This window comes from Numenius arquata, chromosome 7 (genome assembly GCF_964106895.1).
Source record: "Numenius arquata chromosome 7, bNumArq3.hap1.1, whole genome shotgun sequence".
Lineage (NCBI taxonomy): Eukaryota > Metazoa > Chordata > Aves > Charadriiformes > Scolopacidae > Numenius > Numenius arquata.
In genome coordinates, this window is record NC_133582.1 from 53,771,474 (window position 1) to 53,798,982 (window position 27,509).

The window sequence follows — 27,509 nt, forward strand, 5'->3', positions numbered from 1 at the left end:
CCCTTGGAACAGTGTGCAAATCTCGAAGGCTGCAAATCTCACGTACAGAGAGACCAGGTGCTCCATTCCACAGAGGCTGAAGCTCCCAGTGTGGACAACGGATCAGATCAGGGCAGGCCAAGCCCTCCAAGCTGCTTCAGGCACAGGACCAGGGACCCCAGCATGGGCTAACTGACCTTCTCACCCAAGCACGAAGCCAATGGATTTATGTGTCTCTCCCCATCTCCTCAAAACCTGCAGGTCACCCACAGTTAAACAATCTCAACATCCCCTGATGCATTTGTCACAGATAGATAGTTTAAACTTGGCCATGTCAGCATTACTTGTGAGAAGAGGTTTGATCCTTAAATGTCTCTTTTTTGCTGAGCAGAGGACTAGCTCTTTTAACAGTCTTTTGTCTTGGCCCTGATTAGCAAAACGTAAGTCAGTGCCTCCATTTACATGCTGGCTCCTCTTATTATTTACAGTGGTGTGTAGAGTTTTTTCCCAATCTTGAAAAATGATTTGTACAGCTTCATTTAATTTTTCTTCTTTTTTTTTCCCCCCAAACCTAAGCTTCCTACTTATGGTCAAACCTTACACTTTGCAGATATATATGTTCACTGTAGTTCAAAGGCACTGCCTTTCCACTAACATTCTGGAAGAGGCTGCACTAAAGAAAAGCTGTGGGATGCAGAAGCTACTATTGAGTAGCTCATTGAACTCTGAGATCTTTGCTCTAGAGATGAACCTAGTGAAAAAAGATGAGACATATATTTTGAGAGAAATGGATATGTGCATGTCAGTGGTATATCAGTTTCTAATCAATATTAAACCTCTAACTGCCAAGATCAATAACAGCTGCAGGGTTATTGCTGTCACATAGTTTCTCAAACATATCAGCTAATAATGATTTTTGCTTTGTGTTTTTTGTGTCTAGCGGATGAGGAATCTCTACTTTCATCTTTAATATTTTCAATATTGAAATTCATATATGCTCTCATGATCAGATGTCAGGGCCATGAGTAAGCTTATCCCCTAGCATAACAGACAATAAACACACCACAAAGATCCTCCACCCTTTCCAAAATGTAGTTCTATAATGTTGGGTTAATGTGGAGTCAGAGACTCTTTTCAGTAATGGAATTGGTCAATAGCTTTTGGTTTGGGGAACTGTCTGCCAGCAGCAAAAGCAATACTGCAACAGCTCAGCATGACGCTTGAGTGGGAAGAGTTGTTCTCTATCCTATTGTTTCCTATACCTTAAAGAACAGCTGGTAAATTGTCACTGCCTATGGATTCTTAGGAATATGACAGTATCTCATTGAATGTTGACTCTCACCATCTCACAGACAAGTGAAACGATTGCATTTCCTGGTGAAGTTGTAGCTTTGTTGTAGTTGCAAAGGTATAGAAGTGGGCAAGGTCTAAGCAAAAGCATAATATATTTTATGAGACTAATCACTGTTATAGGAAAAATTGATACACTTTTAGGCACATGATTTTTTAAATATGAAGTTTAACTGGATAATTGCAATTGTTGGACTGTCTGAGAGAAAAAGTAATTAGTTCCATTGGAAAAGGTATGGATTACAAAGCATCAAGGTTTTCAGCTTTAGAAATTTGGACTATTCACCTGGGAAATTGCAAGTGCTACATGGTTTTTGCTTTTTAGATGTACTATTCCTTGAACTCCATGTATGGGAACATGGAGTTGCAGTGTGGCCTGATGGAGAAGCAAAAAGAGTTTTTGTAGTGCCCCCAAAGCAGAAAAGGAAATTAATTTTATATATTTCTTTCCTGTCTCTTCTCTCATTCTAATAATAGTGTGGCTGTGAGCACTCTATTCATTCACTGTGTTCAGTCTACGTTATTACAGGAACTTGAGAAAAAGCCCCACACAGTAAGATATCTTTGCCAAATTATTACCCTCAATTCCAACTGCTACACAGTGGAGAAGATAAGATTTCCTTTATTCTGCTGTGTCCTACCATGAAGAAAGGGCACAGATTTTGTTTAAATAAATCACACTAAAATTTGGATTTAAAATTTAGCATCTTTTTAGAGAATAATACTTTAATATGCACAGTGTATAACTGATGTACACACAGTAGGAGCAAAGATAATTGCTTTTATTGTTTCAATTCATAAATATATTTCAGGAAAACAGACATGATCACACCCAAAAGTGGGCAACATCTCAAAAAATGAAGAGCCCGATTTTTAGTGCAATCCCCCTTTCTCCTTCTCTTATCTGTGAGTTTTTGAGAAAACCAAAGCCTATCAGGAATGTCTGTAAGAGATTGTTTTTGCTTGATTTCAAAAGTGGTTTTCTCTGTTGGCATTCGATGGTTTTACAAGAGAAAATAATGAAAGCAAATAAAACCTGTAACCATCCCCAGCGGGGCAGAAGTCAAATGAGAGAAAGCTGATGTCTTTGAGCTGACCGAGACACAATAGACAGGTCTTAACAGAGTAAGGCATTCCAGAGACTGCGTTAGAAACTGTCAAACCTACCTCACTAACACCAATTAACTGGAAGATAGAGGGATCTTAGAGTTTGGATCAAAGCCTTTCTTGTCCAGATGAAAGATCACATCAGCTTTGAAAGAAAGCTCCAGATGTCTATGGAAAAAAAAATAATCCCTCTTCCATTCAGCTTGTTTTTCAGTGAATTTTGAATTACTTTGTCAAGAAGAACAAAATAACATCCCAGCTGGAGAATGTGTCAGATGTTTCATTTAAAAACAATATGAAGTCAGGATGGTGGTAGCCAACTTACAGGGACTGTTTGATCCTTTCCCAAGATTCCACTGCTTTTGAGGCTGAGCAATATTAAATCATTCACTCTAATCAGTTCTCCAGTTAAGAACAAGCAATCTTTAAAAAAAACAAAAAACAAAAAACAACAAAAAGACCAACTAACTGCATTCTCCTCCTTCATACAAGGATGTCGTGGCATCAGCATGTAGTGCATGATACAGCAAACCACATCCAGGAATAGTGACCTCACTGTGCTGTAACTTACTAAAAAGGTTACAGTGGTTATCAACCAAATTGGCTTAATAGTGTTCCATAAAAAGTTATGTGAATAGTAAATTCAGATATATTTGATCCATTAGTGGATCAGAAAAACTTACCGGAAAACAGTATCTGACACCATGTTCATTGCCTCATCCATTTTAGAGAGGATATAGATGAGCTGATAGTTTTTAGAGATTAATACACGCAAGCGCTTCACTGCTAGCAAGGAACAGACATATCAAGGAACATAAAAGAAATGCAGTCATACGTACTACAGACTATTTTGGGGACAGAAAGTGCACACTTAGGGTCAGTGGACATTTTGCCAGGGTAAGGCTGCAATATGGACTCATCTGCTGTTCATTTATTGCATTTGCTTGTTTTAATTCTCAGTGAGGAGACAGTCAAGGGATATGTGAGTTTCTTTGTTGTACAAGTGGATCAACAGTCTCGAGTTTTTTAGCATTTGTTGGGAAGGATTTTCAGGCAAGATTTCATAGACCACATAAAAATGCAAGATGTCAAGGTGAAATTGTTGGAGCAATCAAAACAGACTTAAACCTAGGCATTGAAATTAGAAGGTTTTGTAGGTTAGGAAAAAGTATCCAACAGCTGGAGTCTGCTAGTTCAAGATCAAATTCTGCTGTGCTGTACCAGCTACATTATGTCCAGAAATAGTTTGCCTCTGCCTGCTATGACTCTAGGCATTATTTAGACTCCCTGTAGAAATATATTTACCACAAAGATGGGTTTATACCAAAGCCAAAGAACAAAGTACTCCAAGATGTGGTGAAGTATGGATTGAATTCAGAGGTGCCTTTCTCAGCTTCTTCTCTCTGAAAGGAACAGGAGGCCAGTGTTCCCTCCTAGACTTAGAATTCACCTGTGTGCAGGAACCTTGTTTGGACAGAGACTGGTACGTCAAAGGCACATGCCGAAAACTGCAGAGTGGAAAGCACACAATGGCTCGAAATACAGGACCTAAATTTATGGTTCCTTTGAGCTGTGCGAGCATTAACCATTTGGATCAGAAATGTGCGTTGAAAATCCTGATTTTCAGCTTATTTTGAAAAGAAACAAGCTTTCAGGTATGGTGAACACTTGTTTATATGGTGCTACTGCTGCTCATTTTTGCTTTGATTTAAAATAACAGAAACAGAAGTAAAAATATTCCATCCTTTTAAATACCAATAAAATGCGTGAATTATCTTATAAATAAAAAAAGTCCATAAAATAACAGACTTAGAAATATTTGTATAACTATTCTGCTGTAAACAAACCAGTTGACTGAGCAAAATAAATTTATAAATTTAGGGGAGAGCAACAGCAGAAAACAATGAGCATTCATTCCTTTTGGAAACCAAAGTGGATAAATAGGTTTAGTCATCTCTGTCCCAAGAGAGTCTCAAAGCATGCATTTTTTTCAATGTAAAATGCAAAGAATTGCATTGCATTTTGAATTCCATTTTAAAACTAATTAAAGGTTTGATTGTGCCACTTTCTCTGTGTTGGAATGCACTTCGATATGTACTCAACTTAAGGCATCTGCTCAAGGAAACTACTCAAGCACTTAACATCATTAACTATGATTTTATGTGCTTTTCTGGATCTGGGCCAAAATGTATAGAGTATTACTCATCTTGCAAGTGAATGACAAAAATTAATGTCATCTAAGCAATTAATGAAATGGATTTACTCCAGATCGAGGTTGCTATATCTCAGAGCAGCCTCCTTCTCATTGAATTTAAATGTTCAGGTTATTTAAGTCAGCTGTACAGGGTTATATGGAAGAATTCAGATTTTATTTACAGAGGCACCAAAATAGCATTATAACAATATATTTAGAGGCCAGGTTAACTAAGGGGGATATTTAAAATCTGGTTTGATATTCTTTCCTGTCCACACTGTATTTTTGTTTGTTACTATATTTTAAGTTAACGTCATTTGCAACAATTGTTTGCTAAGTATTTTTGATTGCAAGCAAAGAGCTAAAAAGCAAGTGACAATTCTGATCTCAGTTTATCAGTAAGGCTTCTTATCGTCATGTATTCCCCCATCATGTGCCTAAAAAGCTCTCTTAAATAAATATCTCATGCCCCCATGTGGCTAAATTGAGAGACTACAGAATAAATCCTTTGGAGTTGCTTTTGTTTCTTTTTATTTGCATACAGCATTGTGCGCCCAAAGGAAGAATGGTAACCAAACTGTGTAAAAGTCTGATTTAGATATTTTACCAGTAATGAAGGTCTGCACATAAGTGAAATCTAGAAATTGCTGAGCTGTTTTAGGCATTACCATGGTCTAACCTAGGATAGAGTGCACAAAAATCTGACAAAAAATGCTTCATGGGAAAATGCAGTATGTACTGCATTGATCAGTGCCTAGGAGAGCACTAGCTAAAAATCCTCTTGTTAATGTCTAGGTCTCTAGGTTTTCAGGTACAGTTTAATTAAAAATATACCCTGAAAATACCAATCTATGGTCTAAATCAGTACATTTAGTGTCAAGGAGGGGGATGCGTGGGCTTTTTTCCTAAAGAAATGTCCTGTCTTAGGAGTGTTGGCAAAGCAGATATATCAAGATAGATTTTTAGCATATTTCTTCACATCCCAGACTGAAGAATGACAGAATGATTACCATGCGTCACATCCAGCATCCTGGTTTTTACAATGAAAAGAAACAAAAAATTCCATAGGACTGATCCTATGACTCTGCGATGGCATTTTTCTGCATTAGAATTAGAGATAACTTAATATTCATAACTCTTTTCCAATAATTTGTGTTCATCTAAAATCACAGGTCTGCAGACACGTTTGTAATATACCCATTAGCCTGCATGTGGAGACAAAGATTCCGTTCCCCTTGACCACAGGCATACTTTTTGACCTGTAGTAAAATCTGAAAGTTGTACTGAAAGATGTTAGTAGAGACCCTGAGTTTTTCCCAATGCCAAGGTCAGTTACTTCCATCAAAACTAAAAGCTTCTGGGCATCCCCTACCTCTCTGTTCAAACGCTTTTAACTCTCCTAAGCAGCTCCCCAGTACAGCTGCTGAGTTTGTGATGCCTCCGCTCTCAGTGTTCAGGGTACAACGGGTAGATTTTCCAACTGAGCTGATTCTTAGATGCTTATATTTATTTATTTGCACTAAGTAATTGGCACAGTTACCTGTGGAGCAGAATACGTCTGTGATGCTAGAGCAGCCTAGCGCATGGCACTTAAATTAGCTACCTACTGCGTTCATCCCCTTTTGCTGTGATTACCTTCCTGCCACACTCACAACTAATCAAATTAACGGCTACGTCCACCTGTTCTGAACCAAAATCCATCGCATGGCATTAGGATGGGATCAAGCCCAAGACCTGCCTCTTGCTCGGGCCTGGCGCCTGCCTGTGATGTACCACACTGACCTCCCCTCAGCTGCCTATTACGGTGACATCCTGCGCCAGAGGCTGCTGAGATGAACTTTAATTGAGAAATTACTATACAGCAGGGGGCAAGAAAGCAAAAAGAAAATATGTGAAAGTGGGAGTCATACAGCTGTTTGTCATACAGCAATGTGAAATTGGTAGTAATTACGCCCTCCCGTGTCTGGACAAATTGTTGCTAAATTAAACAGTCTTTAAAGAGACAAAAATATGCAGAAAAGGAGCTTCACTTCTCTGCTCCCAATCTCTGGCAGCCTGCTCCTAAAGAATTATTTTAATTTTTCTGCAAAACAAATGCAAGAGTATAGGTAGCTATACAATAGAACTAGGTGACTGTTATTAATATCTCCAGTGATGTACTGTTGTAAATAGAAAAATAAACACCTCACTACTGTAAAAAATTACAGGGCTGTAAATCCACCAGGGAATTGTGGTGATACCATAAACTATAAGAGCAAAGCTCAAGTGGCCTTATACAGTCACCACAATCCAGCGATGGAATTATAGCCCTATAACTCACAATTTACTTAGTTCTTACACTTTCCAGAGCAAGGAATTGAGTTTTGGATCAATGCCCTGCACAGACTGTCCAGGTTTGCTCTTCTCCTCCTGCTTTTTTTGTTGAATTTTACTCTTTTCCTTCGCAGGCACTGCACACAGCTCTCCTTGCTCCTAGTGCTTCCCTTACCATGCAGCAACTGCCACCGGAGTCCCTTTGCTTCTGGGACTAAAACTCCCTGATTTTGTCTCTAAGAAAATCTCTGCAAGGTTCAGGGAACTGAGTAGCAAATGAACTGACTTGGCATCTTAAAAGAATTTTGAGGAACAATGTGGTATTAAAACTTCCTCCAGCACGTGTTTATCTGATGTCCAAGCTAATACATCAATAATTCAAAAGTGACTCTTCCAGGCTATTGCCAGCCCATCCCAGAAATGTTGGACACTACTGGTAACTCCTAGGAGGATTGAGAAATGTTCTTTACCATAAATTAGGGACACATTGTGCAACAGTTTTGAAATATTCTCTTTCAAATAAAAGCACACAGCTGTTTCAGTATATATACCCCCCAAATCAACACAGCAATTAAACATATTCTAATTCAAAACACACCAGCAATCCTGTTTTTTTCTCTAGATCCTTTCAGTTGAAAATGGCATGTTCCACCCTGTATTCAGATAATAGATTTATCCTCTCAGCACTTGTTACGTATTTCTTTGTGGACTTTCCCCATTCAACTGCCCTGAGATATCACAGAAGAGCTGCAGAACAGCTCCAGAACATGAGCCCCAGTACTCACTTGCACCTTACCACTCCCAGTCTTCCCATAAGAAACTTACTCATCCCATGGTCACGCTGAAGAGGTCAGTAATCAGATCTTCACAAGAATTTGTCCTCTGTATTTCAGATGAACAGGGATACATAGACCATTAAAAAAATAAATAAATTGAGAGTGAGGGAAAGTAGCAGAGTGACTCTTTTTTTCACAAGAACATAAAAATTTCAGTGCTAAAGCAGCCGAGCTGTCCCAGCAAGCTTAGCATCCCATTTCAAGCAATACCCTGCACCACGTGTTTCTAAGAAAGCTGCACAAAATCTGCAATAATTGAACAACTGCCTGCATTGCTAATCTTGCCTGTTTTCAGTCACATTGGTACCTCTCATCCCAAGCCCCACTTCAATCAGCTGAGAAGAATCACCCTCTTCCTGGGAGGTGGCCCTGGCAGGAGACTTGCTCTATGGCTGGTCCTCATTTCTCTCCCAGGTGAGATGACAGCAAAGAAGTCTGTCAAGACTTTTTCTGGCTCCAGCTTATTTGATCAACAGCAAGGGGAGGTGGCAGGAGCTGGCAGGCCTCTGGAGCTTGCAAGGAACATCAGGCTGCCTCTCGATAGCCTGGTTTGTCAGAGGTGAGCACAGCCCTGACCCTGATGCAGGGAGACGTGCGCTTGAAATGAGGCACAAGTCCACTCCGCCTCTCCCCATGCTCATGGTGGTGGGATGGGGATCTTTTGAGCTAGGACTGTGAATTATTATTCCTATGCAAGCATCAAAAATAACTTCCAGTTGTGGACCATGGCCCCAAGGTGGTGGCTGTTCTGCTTCGCATTCCCTGTTACTTGTCCACGATGTAAAGAGATGTTGCAGGCCTCGTGGCTAACACCCAGCTCAAGGTTAACTGATGGCACAGTCAGCTCCTTCACCACCACAGGCAAAACCCAGACTTCCCAGTGAAATGCTACTTCCCATTCCAGGATACTGTCTAGCGTCACTATTGTAAAACTGCAAGGATGAAAAGAACCGATTTTTCTCTCCCTTTTTCCCTTTAAAAAACTACATTAAGAAAAAAGAGAGAGCAAAGCTTTATTTCAAATAAGCTGGACCTGCTTCTCCAGCTTTGTCAGTAAAATGCTTGCAGCCTCTTCCTCCCTCCAAGAAACATAGGTGTTTTCCTTTAATTTTTTTCCTGTCCCAAATTGCTTACAATTTGTCTTAAAGTGAAAATCAGACCCTGCAACCTATAATTCAGCTAATAAACAGTGTAATCTTCATGCTCCTCTGTGTTTATATACAAGGCATAGGGGAACTATTACATGAGCACAATACTTCTAGAAAAATATCATTCTGAAAAAGGGGAGAGCAAGAAACGAAGGTATCTGTACCTATAACTACCACAGAGTCCAAACTGAAAAAGGGACGGGGGAATAATGAATCTATTAAGAGTTCCTTGGTTAACAGTTAACTTGAATAAAAGCTGCTAACGATTTTTTAAAGTCCTGAAAGAGTTTTTAAGACATAATTTAGTGTTGTATTTTTCTTCTCAGGCACTTTCCATTGCTGCCTGTGGACCCTAGATTTAATCAGATTTCTCGTTCTTCTAAGATTTTATGAAGTCTTTCTTGATTTGCAGCCAACCAAAGCACTTTTAATAATGTATGGTAAAATGATTTAATTTTTAATAGACAAGAATGGGCTAGAGCTGCTACACACTGTAGTAGATTGGTAAGTACAGTATTACACTCTGCAGAGTAGTTAGTAAAAAAGAAGAATGTATTTATATCCCAAATGTTATTGAGAACATGTTTATTTTATTACTAACACAAATGTATAATTGAAGAACCTGTCTAACCCGGAATTATTGTTCACACCTTATTTACTAAGAAGATAAAGCCGTTTTCAGCTTGTTACCATCATAATTCAAGCCTCTCATTGTTTTCTGTCTCTCATGCTGTTCTGCTGCTCCAAAAGCACAAGGAAAAAATAAAAAAAAATATTAAAATATGAAGTTACACATTCTTATTCTGGATTCAGCTAATCAAGTGGGAAAATGTCTTCTGACACTGAAGACCTATTCATAGGGGTTAACCTTAAAATAAGATTATTTGTACCATGATATTTGCATGCATTTGTCCTTTGTTTACTACTAGCCAGCTAACAGGAAAGCTCAGAGCTACATGTAGATGAAAATCTGGTGCAAAACTGAAGTTCTGATTCTGCAAATAGGAGAGGGCTGTTTCATAAAGGTTGTTTTTCCTTACCAAGCTGAAGCACACAAACAAGGGGGCTTTCACAGTAGATGAAATTCCCCTATACTTCTGCAAAATCCCAGAAGCTGCACTAATGCCTCATTAATAAAGACAGAAATTATCACTGTGCCCACAGTAATTGTACAAATGTTAAGGCTTTATACCTGTGGTATTTCAGCAAAGTTATTCCTGATTTAGTATTGGTTTCCTAATGAAATGAGGCAAATCTGTTTCTCTGTGCTTAAGTGTGTGCCTGTCAGTCACCCTTGATACCTTTCTAGTCTAGAAGCCAAGTTCAGTTGAATTTTGCAGGGAGAGGTCTCACTGAAATTCCACTCCATGATAACCGGCGTGGCGAGAGAGGACAGACGCACTGCTTATGCAGGGGTCCTGCAGAAAGGTTGATCCTTAGTGGACCTCAGAAAATATATACTGTCATTTACTCTTCAACACAAAGTCACGGGGAACCGAGCTTCGCTGGTTCCCCTGATCACTGAAATATTTATTATCAGTATGAGAGGGACACCAGGCCTACAGCCATATACAATGCCAGGATACTGCGTGCAGTGGAGGTATGACTGTCTGCTTAGAGCTATATATATTCTGGACAAATACACCTTGGATTGTGCAGCAGAACTGAAGCACAAGACAGCAAAGCCTGCACAACCCACTGCATGCCACAGGAATGGGTGAAAAATGAACAGAATGGATTGCCAATGAAAAAAATGATACATTTTTAAATCTTCGTACTTCAAAATGAGCCATAGAATAGGTCATATAATACATAATGGCAAAATGAATATATTATGAATGATTTATCATTATGGAAATGTGCAGATGCTTATTGGTGGCATGAGTCATATAACATGCAATTTTCACACAATATGTTGTTAATAATGGATAAGGATTTATCAGTATATTCTTATATAAAGAAAAAGCAATATTAAAACTTTTTCTTTCACTGGAATCAAATAACTACTGTGCAGAGTTGCTTATGAAATTGAGCTACTCTTGCCATTACTACTAACTACATTTTAATGTCAGATTTTTAAAATGGGTATACATCAAGTCACTGCAGTAACTCATCATAGATCAGATCCACCTTACTGTTGCACCACTAAGCCAAAAAAATATGCTCTTTCCTGTGCCTACCTACACAAAATGAAGAGAAAAAAGAAGCAAGCACTGCCTTGTCCTAGTTTATACCACACACCTGCTGGAAAACTCTTAAAATTGGCCTTGCCTGTGAGGCTTGTTTCACATATAGATGGGAAGGCTCTCTCCTATTTAAACAGGGAATTTTCAGAACAGAAGTTCAGTTATCATCAAGTCTTCTGAATAGCTTGGCTGATGAATGATGTGAGATAACAAGACAAAACAAGCATGGGACAAGAGACTAGGACCTCATAAGCTGTTTTCAACAGTGCTCAGAGCCCTCTCCCCACCATATGCCTTCATCAGACCCTTTGTGGATCAAGCTGAAGCAATTCAAGAACAGACAGCCCTCTTCCCCAACACTGTTGCCACCAACAAATGTGCCTTCCCTCCCCAAATAGATAATTTTAATAGATCATGCCAGGATGCCTCAGCTGCCTCAGTTCAAAGTTAGCTGGGCCAGCTTATGCCACTACTGAAGACAGGCTAAACACAGCAGAATTTGCAGTCACATTGATGAAGGGTGCTCACGTTATACATTCTGGTACTTCAGGTCCAGGGTCTGATAAGTCCTTACTCGGGAAAGATAATGCACAACCATCCTAACTACTTGACTTGAAATTTCCAGAGTTCCTGCTGTAGAGCCATCAAAGGCGAATTAATCCATAAGAAAGTACAGGGACACACAACTCTCTGACTGCCTGGCATGCAAAACACCTGAAAAACTTCAGTTTATGTTGATGAGAAAATCAACATACATAGGAGACAAATTGAATGTCAATAAAACCTTGTCAGGTTTAGACAACAGCAACACATTTTCCTATTCCGTCTAGGGAAAACAGAATTTGTACTTGTGCCAAGCAACGCAGGAGAGGTTTTGGACCTTGCCAATTCCATTTAATTTAGAAAGCAAATATCTTCACACAGTTAATTGAAAGACCATTGATCAAGAGAGGTTCATAAACCAGTAACTAGGTAAAATGACCACATGTTAGATAGATATTAGTGCATGAATTGCATTCATTATTGTCTTTATTGTTACCATAAAGAAAAGGAATCTGGGAAATCCATCTGTTCCCACAGATGGAAGCCCCCTGACATGAGGCTCCAGAGAGTCAGGAACCCACACTCAGCCCTCGGTGAAAAGAGACAATTGCTGCCCCTGACCTGCCAGAGCACGAAGAGGACATGGGTTCCTTTTAGAGGTCTTCTCCATTGACATCTTCCTTTTATTCCCTCTGTTTTCCAAATAATTTGACTTAGATTTGCAAATACCAAAATTTTGGTATCCCCAAAACTCCATTTCCCTGCCCAGAATATTTATTATTTAAAAAAAAAAAAAAAAAGAGAGAAATCACCTACTCTGAAAGGAAGGCTATTACCAAGGTACGCGGAGGACAGATGAAGCGATGAAGCTTTCTCACTTTGTATATACATTTGTTTATGTATGCACATAGAACCACTCTTCATGAATCATTACTGGTCCAGTACTTTTTCCCTCCCCATCTGCCTCAGAGAATGAAGATGGGAAGCATTGTCCCTTGAGACTATGCAGAACTGTGTTTATCACACTTCATTTTTTCTAGCAGTTTCCTGAAGGAAGAGCCAGATCTTTGAACCCAACCTTTTCTGCTGTCAGCCAGGGCCAGAAGGATTACACACAGCAAAGAAACAAAGAGGAAATGAATGTAAATAGTGTCTAAAACAACAAGGGAAAGCTGCACGCAAAAGCCAGTGACTAATTAAAACGTGTGCTTTTCTCACAGGGGCTCCTAATTAGTTTACTAATACTGTTCTCATCTATTTTAACAATTTAATGGTTTCATGTCACATAAAAAACAGGCAGAAACTTTCACATCCTCTCCACCTGGCGAAGTTCACCTGAGAGAAACTGCTCCCTTTTCACTTCCAGCTCTGTTAATGGGATTTCCCTCTCCCTGGGAAAGGAGGCATTTCCCCACATACACTGTGCCAGGCAGGTTCACCTCAGATACCAGTAGCAAGCCAGCTGGGTACACCACCCCCACCAGCTCTCCTCACAAAGCTATGCTTCCAGATGTTATCTCTACATCTGGCTCCCAGCTCAGCACTTGCATCTGGTTGACCCCTTAGTCTCAGTCCCACTCCCTTAGCTCAGCTGGAATGGCAAACCAATGCTCAGGTGTCCAAAAGTCTAGTGGCCCTTATCTCGGGCATGGGATTACTCCTGATCCTTGAACTCATCCCCCAGAGTTCAGAGAGCTCATGGGAGAAAATCCAGCACCTCATTGATGCAGGTACACTATTTATCTGTAATGAATATGGGAAATAAGGGGACATTTAGTGTGCAGCCTGTATCCCATTCTGGGACAGAACACACATGGGTGTTTTTACTAAGTGCAGAAAAGTGGCAGATGCCTTTTTAAAAACCGCTGTTGGGAATTTGGTCTTAAGAATATAGATCTAACATAATCTTTGAAAGTTCTAAAAACTTAACTATGTGTAGAGTTTTAAAAGCATATTCCTAGTTCAGTCTGAACGCAAATTCACATGTTCAATTTAGAGCAGAGACACTATGTATGTCAATAGATCTCATTGATGCACAATGTCTTATGACCTGACCAACCACTTCAATAGTTAGCCCTTGAATTCAATGGACCAAATGTCCCCGGTTGTACATCACTATAAACAAGCATTATATGGTCCAAAAGGACCATTTAAGCAGAAGAGTCCTTCTAAGGACACTGATACAAAAGGAAGAAGCAAGGTGTTTTTGTCTACAAGTGGATGGAACGTTGTGGCTGTCGTAAGTCCCTAGTGTTACGGCTCTCAAATTTAGCTAATTAAGACATATTTCACCAGAAGAAAATGTTTGTAAAGTCAGCTATGTACAAGAAGCTATGTTGGTTAAAAAGGTTCACAAAAGAAATTTCCAACATTCTTCAAATATATTCAAAGTACTTCCCTAATTACTATTAAGAATTGAAGCTTTTCAGACTGATGTCATAGGGAACAAAATCTTTTTGTTTTCTGATCATATAAAATGATAGCAGTTTTCTTTGCTGTACAGATTCTGAGCTCTCTAAGTAAGCTTAATTTGAGAAAAATGAAAGTAATTTCAACCAAGGAGTTTATTCTATTTACTTTAGCTACAGTAGTCTTTCTAACGTCAAATAGCATGTGCCTAGATGAACCGATGAAGTCCAGTCTGGAGAGCAGAGAAGATGATGATGATAAATATTACAAGGTAAGATCTGCATTACTGTGACATTTTGGGGGGAAACTGTGGGTCAGATCCTGAGCACCTTCAATTTTTTGGCAAAGGCTCTCCTAACCTCATTGCACGGTACTCAGCATTACAGCACTAGCAGTATGAAAAAGGCTTGTTGAAAGAATTTTCAGGAAATTCACTTGCTCGGACACACATAGTGTGTAAATCAATTCATCTTTCAATTTTCTTGCAATACAGTCTTGTGATCAGGTTGAGACTTCTTCTGAAATGTTTCTTACACAGTGGGGCCTCAATTAACATTTCTGTCAGGCATTTTATGTACATAATATAACAGATACATTATTAATCCAAAATTAATAAAGGCATACTTATAATACTCAAAGAATAATGATAAACAGAGAACATTATAAATCTAATATAGTTAATGGTCTTAAAATTCTACTCGGGAAATTGACTATAAAAATATCTTTGCAGGGCTGCACATTTATTATGTCTCAATAGATGCCAAATCAAATTTGCACACTTCCTCTGTATTATTTTTCTTGTCTGCCCTGCAAGTACTCCCTGGGAAATGAGAGCAAACCTCTCTTTTTGATTCCTCATCATTGGTGTAATAAAGATCCTTCAAATCAAAATACAACTTTAATTACGCTAGTGAAATCCTCTGGTCTTCAGCTCACTGTCTTTTATATACTTCAGAGCGGGTGTGCAGGTGCAATCAGAGGGATAGTTTATTTAATATTTTGATCACGGAGTATGAACTAGAATGATTCATCCCCTTCTCTCCCAGTAGCTGGAGAAGCTCCTGGGAAAGTCACCAAATGGGGATAAGGAACTGAAATTAGGATTAATAGCATTTGTGTCTTTACCTGAAATTAAAAAACATATTTCTACACATTTGCTGTTAAGACTTGGAAACTTATTTTTGTAACAAAAATATTTGTATTTGTCACAAAAACCAAGTGATTTTCAATATGCCCAGGGAAGAAACACTGCTCTAGAGGAAAAGGTCATGTTGATATTACTATTTTTCAGGCAACAGCTGCCCTTTACATCAAGAGACAGGTAACATACTAGACTCAGTTCTTCACTGTATGCCAGCATAGACAGAGAAAGTAGCTTTTGTGCTGGTTGCACAAAAATTAGGAGCCCAGGAACTCCTAATGCATCTTGCTTACTGGTGGAGGCCTAAAGCAACTTAAAGCTCAGGGCAATCTCGATGCTGCAAGGCCAGAACAGGCTTGATAGGGACTTGACCTAAACACTTTCCATTAATTTCCCTGGCTGTTAGCCCAGCAGGATATTGGGTCAAAAGCATCTACCTGGTGCTTAGGAAGAAATGAGCTACACCTTCAGTTAGCTTGGCCCATCCTCCTCTTCATCCAGACTGCATAATTTAGAGGCTGGCCCTATGTCAAGTCACTAAATATAGTCGGCATCTTCCCCTCCAGACAGCTTCAGTTGGTGATATGAGCAAATATGGACCTGAAAATTACTTCTGTCCACACTTAACTGATGGCACAGGTACTGACACCCATGCCCAGAAATACTTCTGACTGACACCATTTGAATAGTTGTGGATACTGATGCAGAGATGTGCTCTTGTGGTCAGTGTGCTGAAAAAGTAAGCAGGAGAATTTCTGCTTATGAGGTAATCCATCTGGAGTAGCTCACACTGCAACGGAGCTTAGCCAATATAGCTAAAAAGCATTAAATATCCAAAAAAGAGTTACCCAGCAGCTTTCTCAGGAGATATGAAAATGAATACTTTGTGTGGTTGGTAGCTGGAATAATGCCCTATAAAATGATAGCATCCTTTTTTAAATTATTTTTTCTTTAGATTAAAGATAATATCTTGGAAGAAAAGCAGAGGAGTCTCAATTTTGAAGACATGAAAGACTGGGGATCAAAAAATATCATTAAAATGAACCCTCCTACAGTAAACAAGATGCCAAATTCAGTTGCTAATTTACCTCTTCGGTTTGGAAGAAATTATCCAGAAGAAAGAAGCATTAAACCAATTGCTAATTTGCCTCTGAGATTTGGGAGAGCTTTTGCAGAGAACATACCTATGCGTGCTCCAAAGGTATCATACAGGCTTGGGAGATCTCCACTTGTTAAAAATTCCAGACAGTCACTTCTAAATTTGCCACAGAGATTTGGGAAGTCTCTGTCTCAAGATGTTCAGGAATTTGACCCAGGTAATACGACACAAGCATTCGAGCCATGTATTAAAATGCATATTAAATCAGGTTAGTGATGGTCAACACAACCACACTTCCTCGAGGGATATTCCCTAAGCATTTCAATATGAGTCCAATTTGCCAAAAGAAAGATTTGCAGTTCATCAAATCAAAAAGTTTCATCACAATAACTAGTAAAGAATCTCTTTATGAAATCTTTTCTAATGAGAAGATGCCAACTAGCCAAAGCCAAAAATATTTGTATGACAAGATTCGGTTTGACAACACTTTTTTAGATCAGGTTTCATTTTGGAAAGTTTAAAGCTCTGGAAAAAAAGGTTCAGAATCATTAAAATATCCCATTTCAGTACTATAAAATGACCAAGCAAAACTACCTAAAAATTACTCTTCCATTTTCTAAATTTATGCAAATTAAAGTTAACAAAAAGACAAAATTCCAAGCTGAATTGCAGGGTTTTGAAAATGCTGGGGTTTTTCTTATCCAAATCTTTTTTTTTTTTTTTCCAGAGTGTCTTACTGAGACAATGTTTGAGATTTTGATTTTTCATTCCAAGATAAGATGAAAAAAATTTTTTGACATCTCAGAATTTTTTTCAGGATAGGAAAAATATTTCCTGCCCATTATTAAGAATAATTTAAACCAGTTCTTCAACAACAGTCCTTCTTATCATATCTGCTGCTTTATCTGAACTGTCCATTTGTTTCAGAACCAAGTTTCAGTTGGCTACCCCCGACTTCCATCTGACACATGCGTAAAGCAGAAGTTCAGGCCAGGAAAGATAACTTATATATCAGAAGCCAAGTTTTTTTCTTATTTAATTTGATTCCTTTCATTCCTTTCTCACTGTCTGACCTGATTATGTTTTATTTGTCTGATATTTTTAGGGATATGAAGTCTAACAGTTATGTTAATACTGAAATGAAATCATGAAGAGAGAAAGACTTGGAAAAGCTGCAATGTGTTTTCAAAACTAAAGGTCATGAAAAGGAAACATGAGAACTGAAATGCAAACCGGTCTTCATGTTATGAATAATGTATTTATTCTGCAGAAACCCTTGATGTATAAGGCAATGATAACTGTAGTTATTGTTCTAGTAGTTTACTTCAGTGGCAGTGTAGCATAAACTCTATTTACTTTTGTGCGACTTATGTCCTGTTGGTTGTAAAACCTAACTTCAGAACAATGGCTGTATAATTGAAAGCATTTTAAGCAAAATTAAAAGAAGCATAGTATGAATAAAGAAGCATAGTACAAATAAAAAGAAGTCTACGATGTGAATAACAAACAGAAGCAGGATCAAAATCACCGATACCCTTTGTGTCATGTGTAGCTAAAGAAAATCAAGTAAGATGTAGAGAAAGCACTTTTCCTGTTGGTTATGAGTCATGTTAGATATAAATCTGAAAGGTGACTTGTCAAGAATTTGCCACAAATAAAACCTAGCTTCTTGGACCCCCACAGAGGAATAACATCTAACCAAAGTCATATTGTAATGCAATTATCTTGGGTTTTATATCTGAGATAATGCCCTCCATAATGTCCTACAAGATCTGCCCTGTGGGTGTCCCGAGTCCTCTGTTAATGTGAATGACGTTACAGCTACCAGATACGCACACAGAAGGGGCTACTCCATTATAAGCCCATATTTCTATTTCATATTTCTTATGAAAACCATTCCCTTCTAAGTGGAATACTGTGTTTTCAGGCTTTCTCCAAAACTGAGTTTTCAGTAAGCTTTGAAGAGAAGCTGAATTTACATCAGTTGCAGGGAAACCACATCTGGTGGACTAAGGGATTCTTTCTTCTGGCCATCATATACTGCATTACCTTGACACCAGGTCTGGCCACTAGTGGGGACAGGCATCCCTAAAAAACCACACCGCACGTACATACAGACGCTATACAGCCACAGCTGACTACTGACAGACAAGAGAGAAGCATCTTTACAGTGTCCATATACACAACAACAAGACTCACATAAACGTACAAATGGGCTGATCCTCTTCTCACTCACAGACTGAGAGCTTGCTAGCAGATCTCCCACCCAAAAACACACACACAGGTTCCTCCTGTGGCTGTTCCAGACCGGTGGTCTCTCCAGCAGCTGGCTCTCACACCCTTGGTCCCTCCACTGTTCCAACCTATGGTCTCTGGTAGCTGGCTCCCACACTTCTGCTCACCAGTTAGTCCAGCTTTAAATTCCTATTGGAATCATACACACAGATGGGTCCCTTCAGCAGCAGCAGTGGGAATCTCAGTCTGTTCAATAGCTGGTATCCAGATAATCAGTCTCTGCAGTTGCTAGTGCTCAGACCTGCAGGTCCCTTCAACCCTCCGTCTCTATCTGCAGTTGCTGGCACTCAGACCACTCACTCTACTCACCAGCTAGCCTGGCTTGAAATTTGCCAGCAGATCATAAAGACATGCACACAGAATAGAGAGCACACTCATGAAGGAAAACATTAAATTACTTCCTTTAATGAGAAGATAGGACACACTGTGATGATCAGGCACAGGGCACAGCCTGACAAAAAATACTGACAGCAGTTTGACTGCATGCAGACGACCTCTTCTATCCCCCCTCTTCTCTATTTTCCCATGCTTGTTCATCCCCCATCTATCTTGATCCCTCCGTTTGACTGTCTTTGGCTCTCCCCTACACATCCCAAAGTAAGTTTAGCACTTTCCCACATCCCTTAAAACATCCCATGGTAAGTTTTATGTGATCCTACAAGCCCTCTCAAATATCCCATTGTGAGTTTGCTCTTTCTCATGAGATCCATGATAACCAGTTACAGAGCTCTGGCTGAACCTCCTGGATGCACACTGAGTGGTTCCTTTAAGGTCCCATCAATCAGTGATCTAAGAGTTCTGCTATTTGTTACAGTCTTGTTATCTCCTCTTCCTCAGGGTATGGGTATATGAGAGTTTAATTTATTACTTGTCCTGTCTCATGTCTTAGTCTTTTATGCTGAATAGCCAGTAACCAGATATCCTTACATTCCACGTATGTTTAGAGGAACCTGAGAGAAAAAATGATCAAATTGATCCTTTTTATCAGGTAAATTCATAGTTGGGGCAGAGCCTGAGCTGCCAATCCTCTACAGTTAATGCGGCTGCTTGAAACACAACACTATTTAACCTGTGGCCAGTGAATTTAATTCAATCCAAAGTAGAGAGACCACAGTCCTGAGAATATCTAGTCTCTTTACTCACTCAGACTTGAAATATCAAAGAGATAGGGACATCTAAACAGGGACATATAAACAAAGAGAATGTACCCTTTGAAAGTAAGAGTGCCAAATCAATATTTGGGCTTCTCTCTGAGTCTCAGAGAACACTTTACCTAACAAATACTGGTGAAACACTGGTCTTGCAGCACAACACTTGGGTACTGCAGCCAAGTCCATACTGAAGGACACTTGTCAACAAAATATCTATGTGGAGGAAAGTCCAGAACCCAGCCCGTGAAGCAGAAAGTCTTGCCATTGTCTTCCACCACAACAGGATGTTATTCTTTCTATAGTCAGGAAAACTGGGATTTTTTAGTGAATTACAGCCAAATGAACAGCAGAAAGAAATCACCCAATCTTTGAGTTGTGTTCTGGTCCTGCAAACCTCACTGCACATCACGTGAACGAAGAGCAAACAAGATTTGTGAGAATCCCTGAGCAGCAATAGGAGCTGCTTTTTTTAAGGCACAGATCACCTAGCAACAGGGAAAGGGTACACATCAATTGGCATTAATGATGGCTGCTATGGGAGGAAAGCAGAAGCTCAAACATTGGCCCAGCAGCAAGTACAATTAGGTTGCCCTCTTATTGCAAGCTCCACAGCATGGATACAGGAGATGGCTGTTGATTTATTTTCCCTCAGCAGAGGAAGAGCTAGGTGAAAAGTACATAAAGGAGGAATTATGCTATGCTGTGCAAAATTTCTGTTTGGTTTGAGAGCATGTGAGCCAAGAAAACAATCACTGGATAGTGCAACGGGAAGAGAAGGGGCACAACAGGCAACATACATTGCTATAGCTATTACTCACCAGGTTATTTATTATCCATATACAGATATTATTCATGAATTGGGAAAAAGCAAGGAAAGGACTCAAGTAAATCAAGTGACAGACTATCGAGGCTTACCAGCATGAGTTCTAGCAGGGTTCAGGAGCTCCCAGCCTTTCCTGCCATACACATAATATTTATGTCCGTTATTAAAGCTTCCATGCAAAAACAACACCAGGCTTATTTTAGATTCTGACTTAAGCTTAGAGAGAAGACAGCTGACAATCTACTGATAAATTTATAAGTCCAAGGGCTCATCATGTTGTTGATTTCAATATATCATTTGGACAGATTTAGTGGAATGTAAAGAGACACTGTTGTTTTACCCTCTGAAGGAGCCAAAGGCTTGGGCATCGGCATTTGAAATCTTTCAGTCTTAGATTCACTTCAACTGCTTTTGCACCTGCCTTTTGCATTTTCTTCAAAAGATGAAAACTGGGCTGGCCTTGGATATCACAGAGCACTAGAAATTGCCAAACACCAAACAAGGCGTTTTAAAAATTGCCCCTCTTGAAAAGTACCCATTAGCACGAATTGGAAATGTTTTCATTAGTGGCACCTGCTAAAGTACATCTAGCACAGATGCATGGACACACATAGATATCCAATTGTGCTGCTCTCCTGACGACATCAGGTGTAGAAAGGCCTCAGCTAGCGCCACTTAGATCTTTTGTAGCACAGAATATTGAAAAGAAAAATCTGTGCTATTAGGAAGGGAAAAAGAGGCTTAAGATACCCTTATGTGTGTTTTATCTCAAAGAATGACAGACAGTGTAAAATATATTTTTTTTTCTTTCATACCTATATACATGGAACCTATGAAGTGATTAGCCAGAAGTCCTATGGCCTTACCTGGAACAACACCTAATTAAAATTTTGGTGAAAAACAGCAAAAAATGGGTTTATCTTATGAATGTCATCCCAATTGTCCACTTAGAGCTCTAGAATTAACTGGTGTGAGAAATATTTTAGATAGGCTTTCAGAAAACTCAGATATATTTGTAGGCTACCGTTTTACTTGTATTATAAAAAAAGTACATGATTTCAACAGTTTTCTAAAAACAGAAGGTATTAAATGCTATTCAAGTTCAATCCATCCCTTTATGACCATCCTTCAACCTGCTAATAGTGCATAAAGTAAAAGCAAAACCAGAAGGTTTTCTTCTATTGTTTGCAAGTCTTAAAAATGATTAAGACAGACATACATCAGAAAAACCTGGCACAGGAAAATTCATTTTGCTACATCCCAGATTTTCAGAGGCACCCAAGTACTGCTTTGACTCACACAGCAGCATCTCAGCAGATAATTATTTCTTTTAAGGCCCTGCTTTCAAGAGGAGGTTGGATGAGATGATCTCCATAGGACCCTTCCAACCCAGACTTTTTTTTGATTCTACTATTCCTCAAGCTTGGGAGACACAAAGCTAAGACAAAACTGTTACTTCACAAAGGAATCTATATTTCTGTTTCCTTATATATCTTTATAACTTTGACCCCAGGTCCCTCATCAAGTGTAGGTCAGTTGCCACAGCAGGTTTCCTAGTCAATAGCAGTAATGGTGCTGACAGGTAGGAGCCTTTAACTGTTCCCATCTTCTGGAACTTGCTGACCACTTAGCTCTTTCCCTCTATTTTGCCATATTTAGGACACTTGTTCTGGTTTTGAAGCTTTCACACTTAATATATTTATCTCATGTCATCTCTGATGCTCATAGCAATTGACCACACTTAGCAATTCTCATGTTCATCGTCCTTAGTGTGACATCCAGCTACTTTGTCTCTTTGCAACACATTGAAAATTACAGGCACAAGCCAGATAACAAATAGAGGTCATTTTATGGTTCAATAAATGGACTTGAAAGCAAAACATGTATCAGAAACTTCCCTCTTTCACTTCTCCAGGAATTCCTGCAATTCAGAGGGACCCAAAGGGTTGATCTTACACATACAGCTAAAGGCAGCCAATAACCAAATAAGGAATGTTTTCAATCATTTCAAATACAGCTTCATATTCTACCTCTTGCAAAATATTTATTCTCCTCTTTCCTCACATATATTTGGTAGGTCAGCCATAATGAAAGAAATGGTTAAATATTAGAAACGGGAGCTAAACTTCCCCCTTGCATATCATAGCACAAATGCACAGACGTGCACAATACAATACATCCATTGTAGGGCACATGAAGTCATCGTATCTGCCCTCAAAAACCACATTTGTGCATATACTGGTAACAAGTGATAGATGAGCAGTGGTTCAAAACCAGAGGCAACTATTCGGCATATCCTAACTCAAAACTGTGCTTGGGTTTTAACCCTCAGTTCCTAAAGCCATCCTGCCTCACATCAAAGAGAACATATTAAATTACTTTGCATCACTGAGATTCAAAGTATGCAATAGGTCATCTTATATATCTGAGGAGTTTATAGTAAATTTTTCAGTTGAAAACAAGTAGATTTACAATTTGTGGAAATGCTAAACAGAGCCAGTAAGGTCTGATGAGCTCCATGTGCTGTTCACTCCCAGCAGGGCTTAGCTGGGCCATTTGCATGAATTAGTGAAGGAAAACAGAGGAACTTTTTAAAATCAGCTGCTTCTTTTAGCTGCTCAACTCTGTGGGTACATAAAATACATCTGCATCTTGGGGTAATAAAAGTGTTTAGAATTAACTATATTATATGACCAATATGGAGAATTTTATTTGTAAAAGAATGGAAACAAACTTTCTCTGAACCCTGCTGTTGAAGAGAGAGGCTCAAGAAAAAAACAAAAGCATATGTTGGGTGCTGAGCTTGGTTTTGAGTGTGGTTACCTCTTTGACTAAGGACCTACTTGCCCTTAGGCTCATCAATTCTGAGAAGAGCAAATTTGCCTCTCCTTCAGGAGGCATTTTAAATGAAATGGTACAGCCTAATTCAGCAGCTGATTTTGTTTGGCAGCTATGAAAGAAAAGTCAGAAGTTTAATTTAGATGCCTGTGAGGAAATTAAATACTAGTGAAGGTACATCAGGGTACTTACACTGGGATCACATATGACTTATGAAATCTTGAAATAAGGAAGCGCGAACACAGGTGATTCTGGATTGCTTTTGAACTAGAAGTGTCAGTCTTGTGTCGAAAGAGCAGGGGAGGGGGAAGGAGCAGACAGCCTTCAGAAGTACCTTCTGAAGGTACCTCCTCTCTTCCCGTGCTGACTCAGCCACCACTGTATGCTTCTCAAAGATCCATATTTCAAGACATTTCCTAAAAAATGTATTCTTGCACATATTTATACTGCATATGAATTTATGAATCCCCAAGAGCAGGGGATTGCAGAGCCTACCCCCATCTCAAATTTATAACTCGTGATAAATTCTTTCTGGGTCTTATTTCCCTCTTGGACTAAGGGCAGACAGTGCACAGTTTGGCACTGGCACAACGGCAGTGCAGACTGTATCTGTGCAGTGCTGATTTTCCTAGTTACCCCAGAAATCACAGAAGATGAGGGTATGATAACTTGAGCTGGCTGGGAAAAGGGGTACACAGGAGAAAGTTTGCAGGTAATGTATAAAGTAATGGCTTCCCCCTGGCATTTAACAACATATAACAGCAAAATATTCTCACCTCATTAGTATTATCTTGACTGAATAATCTATTCTTGTTTTGTATAATACTGTTCTCATAAATCACTATTGCATTATATGCTCTCACGCATCTGCTACAAAATGCCTTGTTGGGATCCCCACCAGCTAAGAAGCCCTAGAGACACCACTGTGCCCGCATGTGTACCAATCCTGTCTCTGGATACTTGATTGCCAGAAAAGGTGATAAACTGCAGCAGCAGCAGCTCACTTGGGCCTTAACTGAAACTATACAACTCTCTATAAGCCTGTATTTGATAGCATTATTCATACAAGGCATACTTGGTAACCTTTAAACCGTACAGGAGCTTTGTAAAATATAAATCGGCATTGTGGTCTGATCCTGCCCTCGGTCTGCGATAAATCTAAAGTAACTCCACTGGAGCCAATTTATTTATTGATTTTTTGACATGACATGGAAACCGAGTGCAATTTAACTTATTTATAAGTTAAAGAATCACTGAAGGCGTGAAGAAGCTGCCACATGCAATTATGCAACAGTTTTCATGTGAACAGGCCAAAAGTGAGGCACAGACCCTTGAGGTAAAATTATCTTAGTGGCTAGAAAAGAAATTATTCTTACCTGTTTCTTCTAACATGCAAGCCACATCTTCGTATTCTGGGTTACAAGGTAAAAGTAAGAAAAGTATGTAATTAACTTGACAATCTAAATAGTCAACTGCTGTACTCAAATAGAAGATACACATAAGTAAATTGTATACAGAAAAACTCGCTCGGGGATCTAAAATTTTATGTTTGTTCTCTAAAGCAAAAGCAAGACATTTTAGATTACCAAAATGCAATGCAAGTCTTTGAAATTCCCGTCGCTGCAAAACTGGCCTGTGGCCACGAGAGGGCAGAAAGAACATTCCTTGTAAAGCCTGATTTTGCGGAGAATCATGTATTCCCCTACAGAACCTGGGCCGAAAACTGCCATAAAAGGCTGCTGGAGGAGTTAGGAAAATGCAAACTACACAGTTAGCTTTACAAAAGTATCTCGTGTACTTTCAACGTTAACAAAGGCTGGTCATATTCACCTTTCCATTTTTAAATAACTATTCCTAGAACAACTAAACTAAAAACAATAAATCACAATAGCATTTGACGTAAAGCCTGAAAAGAGCATTTCCTGCAGTGTGTATTAAGCTGTGTATCAATGCTTTCTAACTTTTTCCTTTTAGCACCGGCTTAAGGACAAGAATATGTATTATTTTTCACTTCAATAAACAGTTTGCTTCGGCTCTTTTTGGATCCAAATGCACGTGTAGTTCTCACAACAGTTCTCTGAGAGAATGACAACTCAGTCCTCTTCACTGAAACACTCACATCCCTCTATTTTCTCCACCACAATTAGGGGAAAAATTTGGATTAAAGAAATTGCTTTTCTCCCTATTTAGCTGAGCTGGTGAAATGGAGGGTGCAAAGAGTACAGAGCCAGGCTATTTTCAGTGGTGCCCAGTGACAGAACCAGAAGCAATGGACACAAACTGAAACACTGGAGGGTCCGCCTGAACATAAGGAAATGGTTTTGACTGTGAGGGTGACTGAGCACTGGCACGGATCACCCAGATGGGCTGTGAAGCCTCCCTCCTTAGAAACATAGTCCTAGGCAGACTGCTTTAGGTGGCCAGGCCTGAGCAGGGGTTGGACCAGATGACATCCAGAGGTCCCTTACAACCTCAACCACTCTGTGATTCCATGATTCTGTGATATCTATCTTTCCCTGACCCCTTTGTCACATCAGCACAGAATAGTCACTGGAGCCTGGTGAGGCAGCTATACAGTCAGGTATCAGGGGCCTTAGTCCTCCCAGTTTGTTTCTGAAAGAAACTCACTAACCTGGAGATACAGGTGACAGAGATACATCCAACTTAGGTATGATAGATTTACATGTGGGGTGACCTCTTCTGTGTGAAGATTTAGAGGGTAGAAAGTGATGTTCTAAGCCTTTTCCATCCAGTCAGTACACCCTCTATAATAACTAAGGCAGGTCATTCCCATAGTATCTTAAAACCACAACTCTAAATCTTCCATACTGTTTTTTGGGAAGGAAATAACAGAGTTTTTCACAGCTGAATAATTAATGAAATGAAGGAAAAGGTTTTGCTGGGCCTTTCCATACATTCAGCTCTAGACTAAGATGAAGCATGAAAAAAACCCACTGAAAGTATTTTTTTTTCAGAATATCTTAAACTTCTGAACTCTGGGAATTACTAATACAGCTATATCACTTGTGCATGGCACAAACATGAAAGTGTACTTCACTTTAATGTGATGGCCAAGCTATCCATGTTAAAAACAAACCAGTGATCCAAAATCAAAATAAACCAATTACCGGCTCCACTGGATAATAATAACATGACAGTGCATTTAATAGGTATTCAGAAAAGCTATTTATGTATTATCACTTGCCAAAAGACTTGTTTTTTTCACACTGCTTTTCCAAGAAAAGTAGGACCTCCAGCTAATTTTACCCTGTCTGGTGAAAGAAACAACAGAACAAAACCACTCTTTTCAAACGCATCCATTTATTTTGACGCCAATTCAACTCAAACAAAAACCACATTGAGAGAAAAGAAAAGGTCAGCAGAAGAGAGTAACACAGATCAAAATCTATCACCATGTCTGTCAAACACAGGAAGGCAGAAACATCCAGCACGCCAACTAACCATAATCCAAGCTCCACCAGTGGCCAAGTCCAACTGTTTTGAAGGATGGTGTGAAAATCCCACACAAGACCTAAGCAAAGAATATTGATATCTCTGAGAATGGGAATAAGAAGTGGCAATTCACAGAAGTCCTGCTGCTGTGCTGCCTGCCTTATTTGAAATCTTCTCAGCTCAGCCAATCTATCCAGAATTGAACTGACACCCAAACGACTTCACTCAATTATTCCCAATCGAATTTTCTGTAATGAACTAGCTTTTGGCTTGGCTCACAGCTGAATTTACTGCTTTATTCAGGAAAGGTAAAGCACCCCATCATCTACTTGTGTCTTGGATCCTAGCTCCCAACTGTGTTCGAACATCCTCCCCCCTCAGGCACTAGGTAACCATCTGCTGACATCACCAGCTGCCTCATTCTATGTATCACCCCAAAAGAACCCAACACCCTCTCACTGTGATGTCAAGCGCTCCCAGAACACGGGCCAAAGCACACTCACAGTGCACTGCACTGAATGAGAAGGTAGGCTTAGCTCACAGATCTGCTCTACACAGTTTCCTGTGTCTTCTGCAGACAAACAGACAATAAAGCTTGGGAGGAGAGGGGCTACTCCCCAGATATTGTCTCCTGCTTTGGAATA

General features: G+C 39.4%; 1 protein-coding gene across 1 annotated transcript; it reads left to right on the plus strand.

Moving 5' to 3' along the window:
• The first annotated feature begins 14,195 nt into the window (after positions 1-14,195).
• Positions 14,196-17,418, plus strand: NPVF (neuropeptide VF precursor). The gene is made up of 3 exons (XM_074150898.1): positions 14,196-14,336; positions 16,162-16,522; positions 17,411-17,418. The coding sequence occupies exons 1-3, from the start codon at positions 14,196-14,198 to the stop codon at positions 17,416-17,418; spliced, it is 510 nt and encodes a 169-aa protein (XP_074006999.1).
• Positions 17,419-27,509: the final 10,091 nt, after the last annotated feature.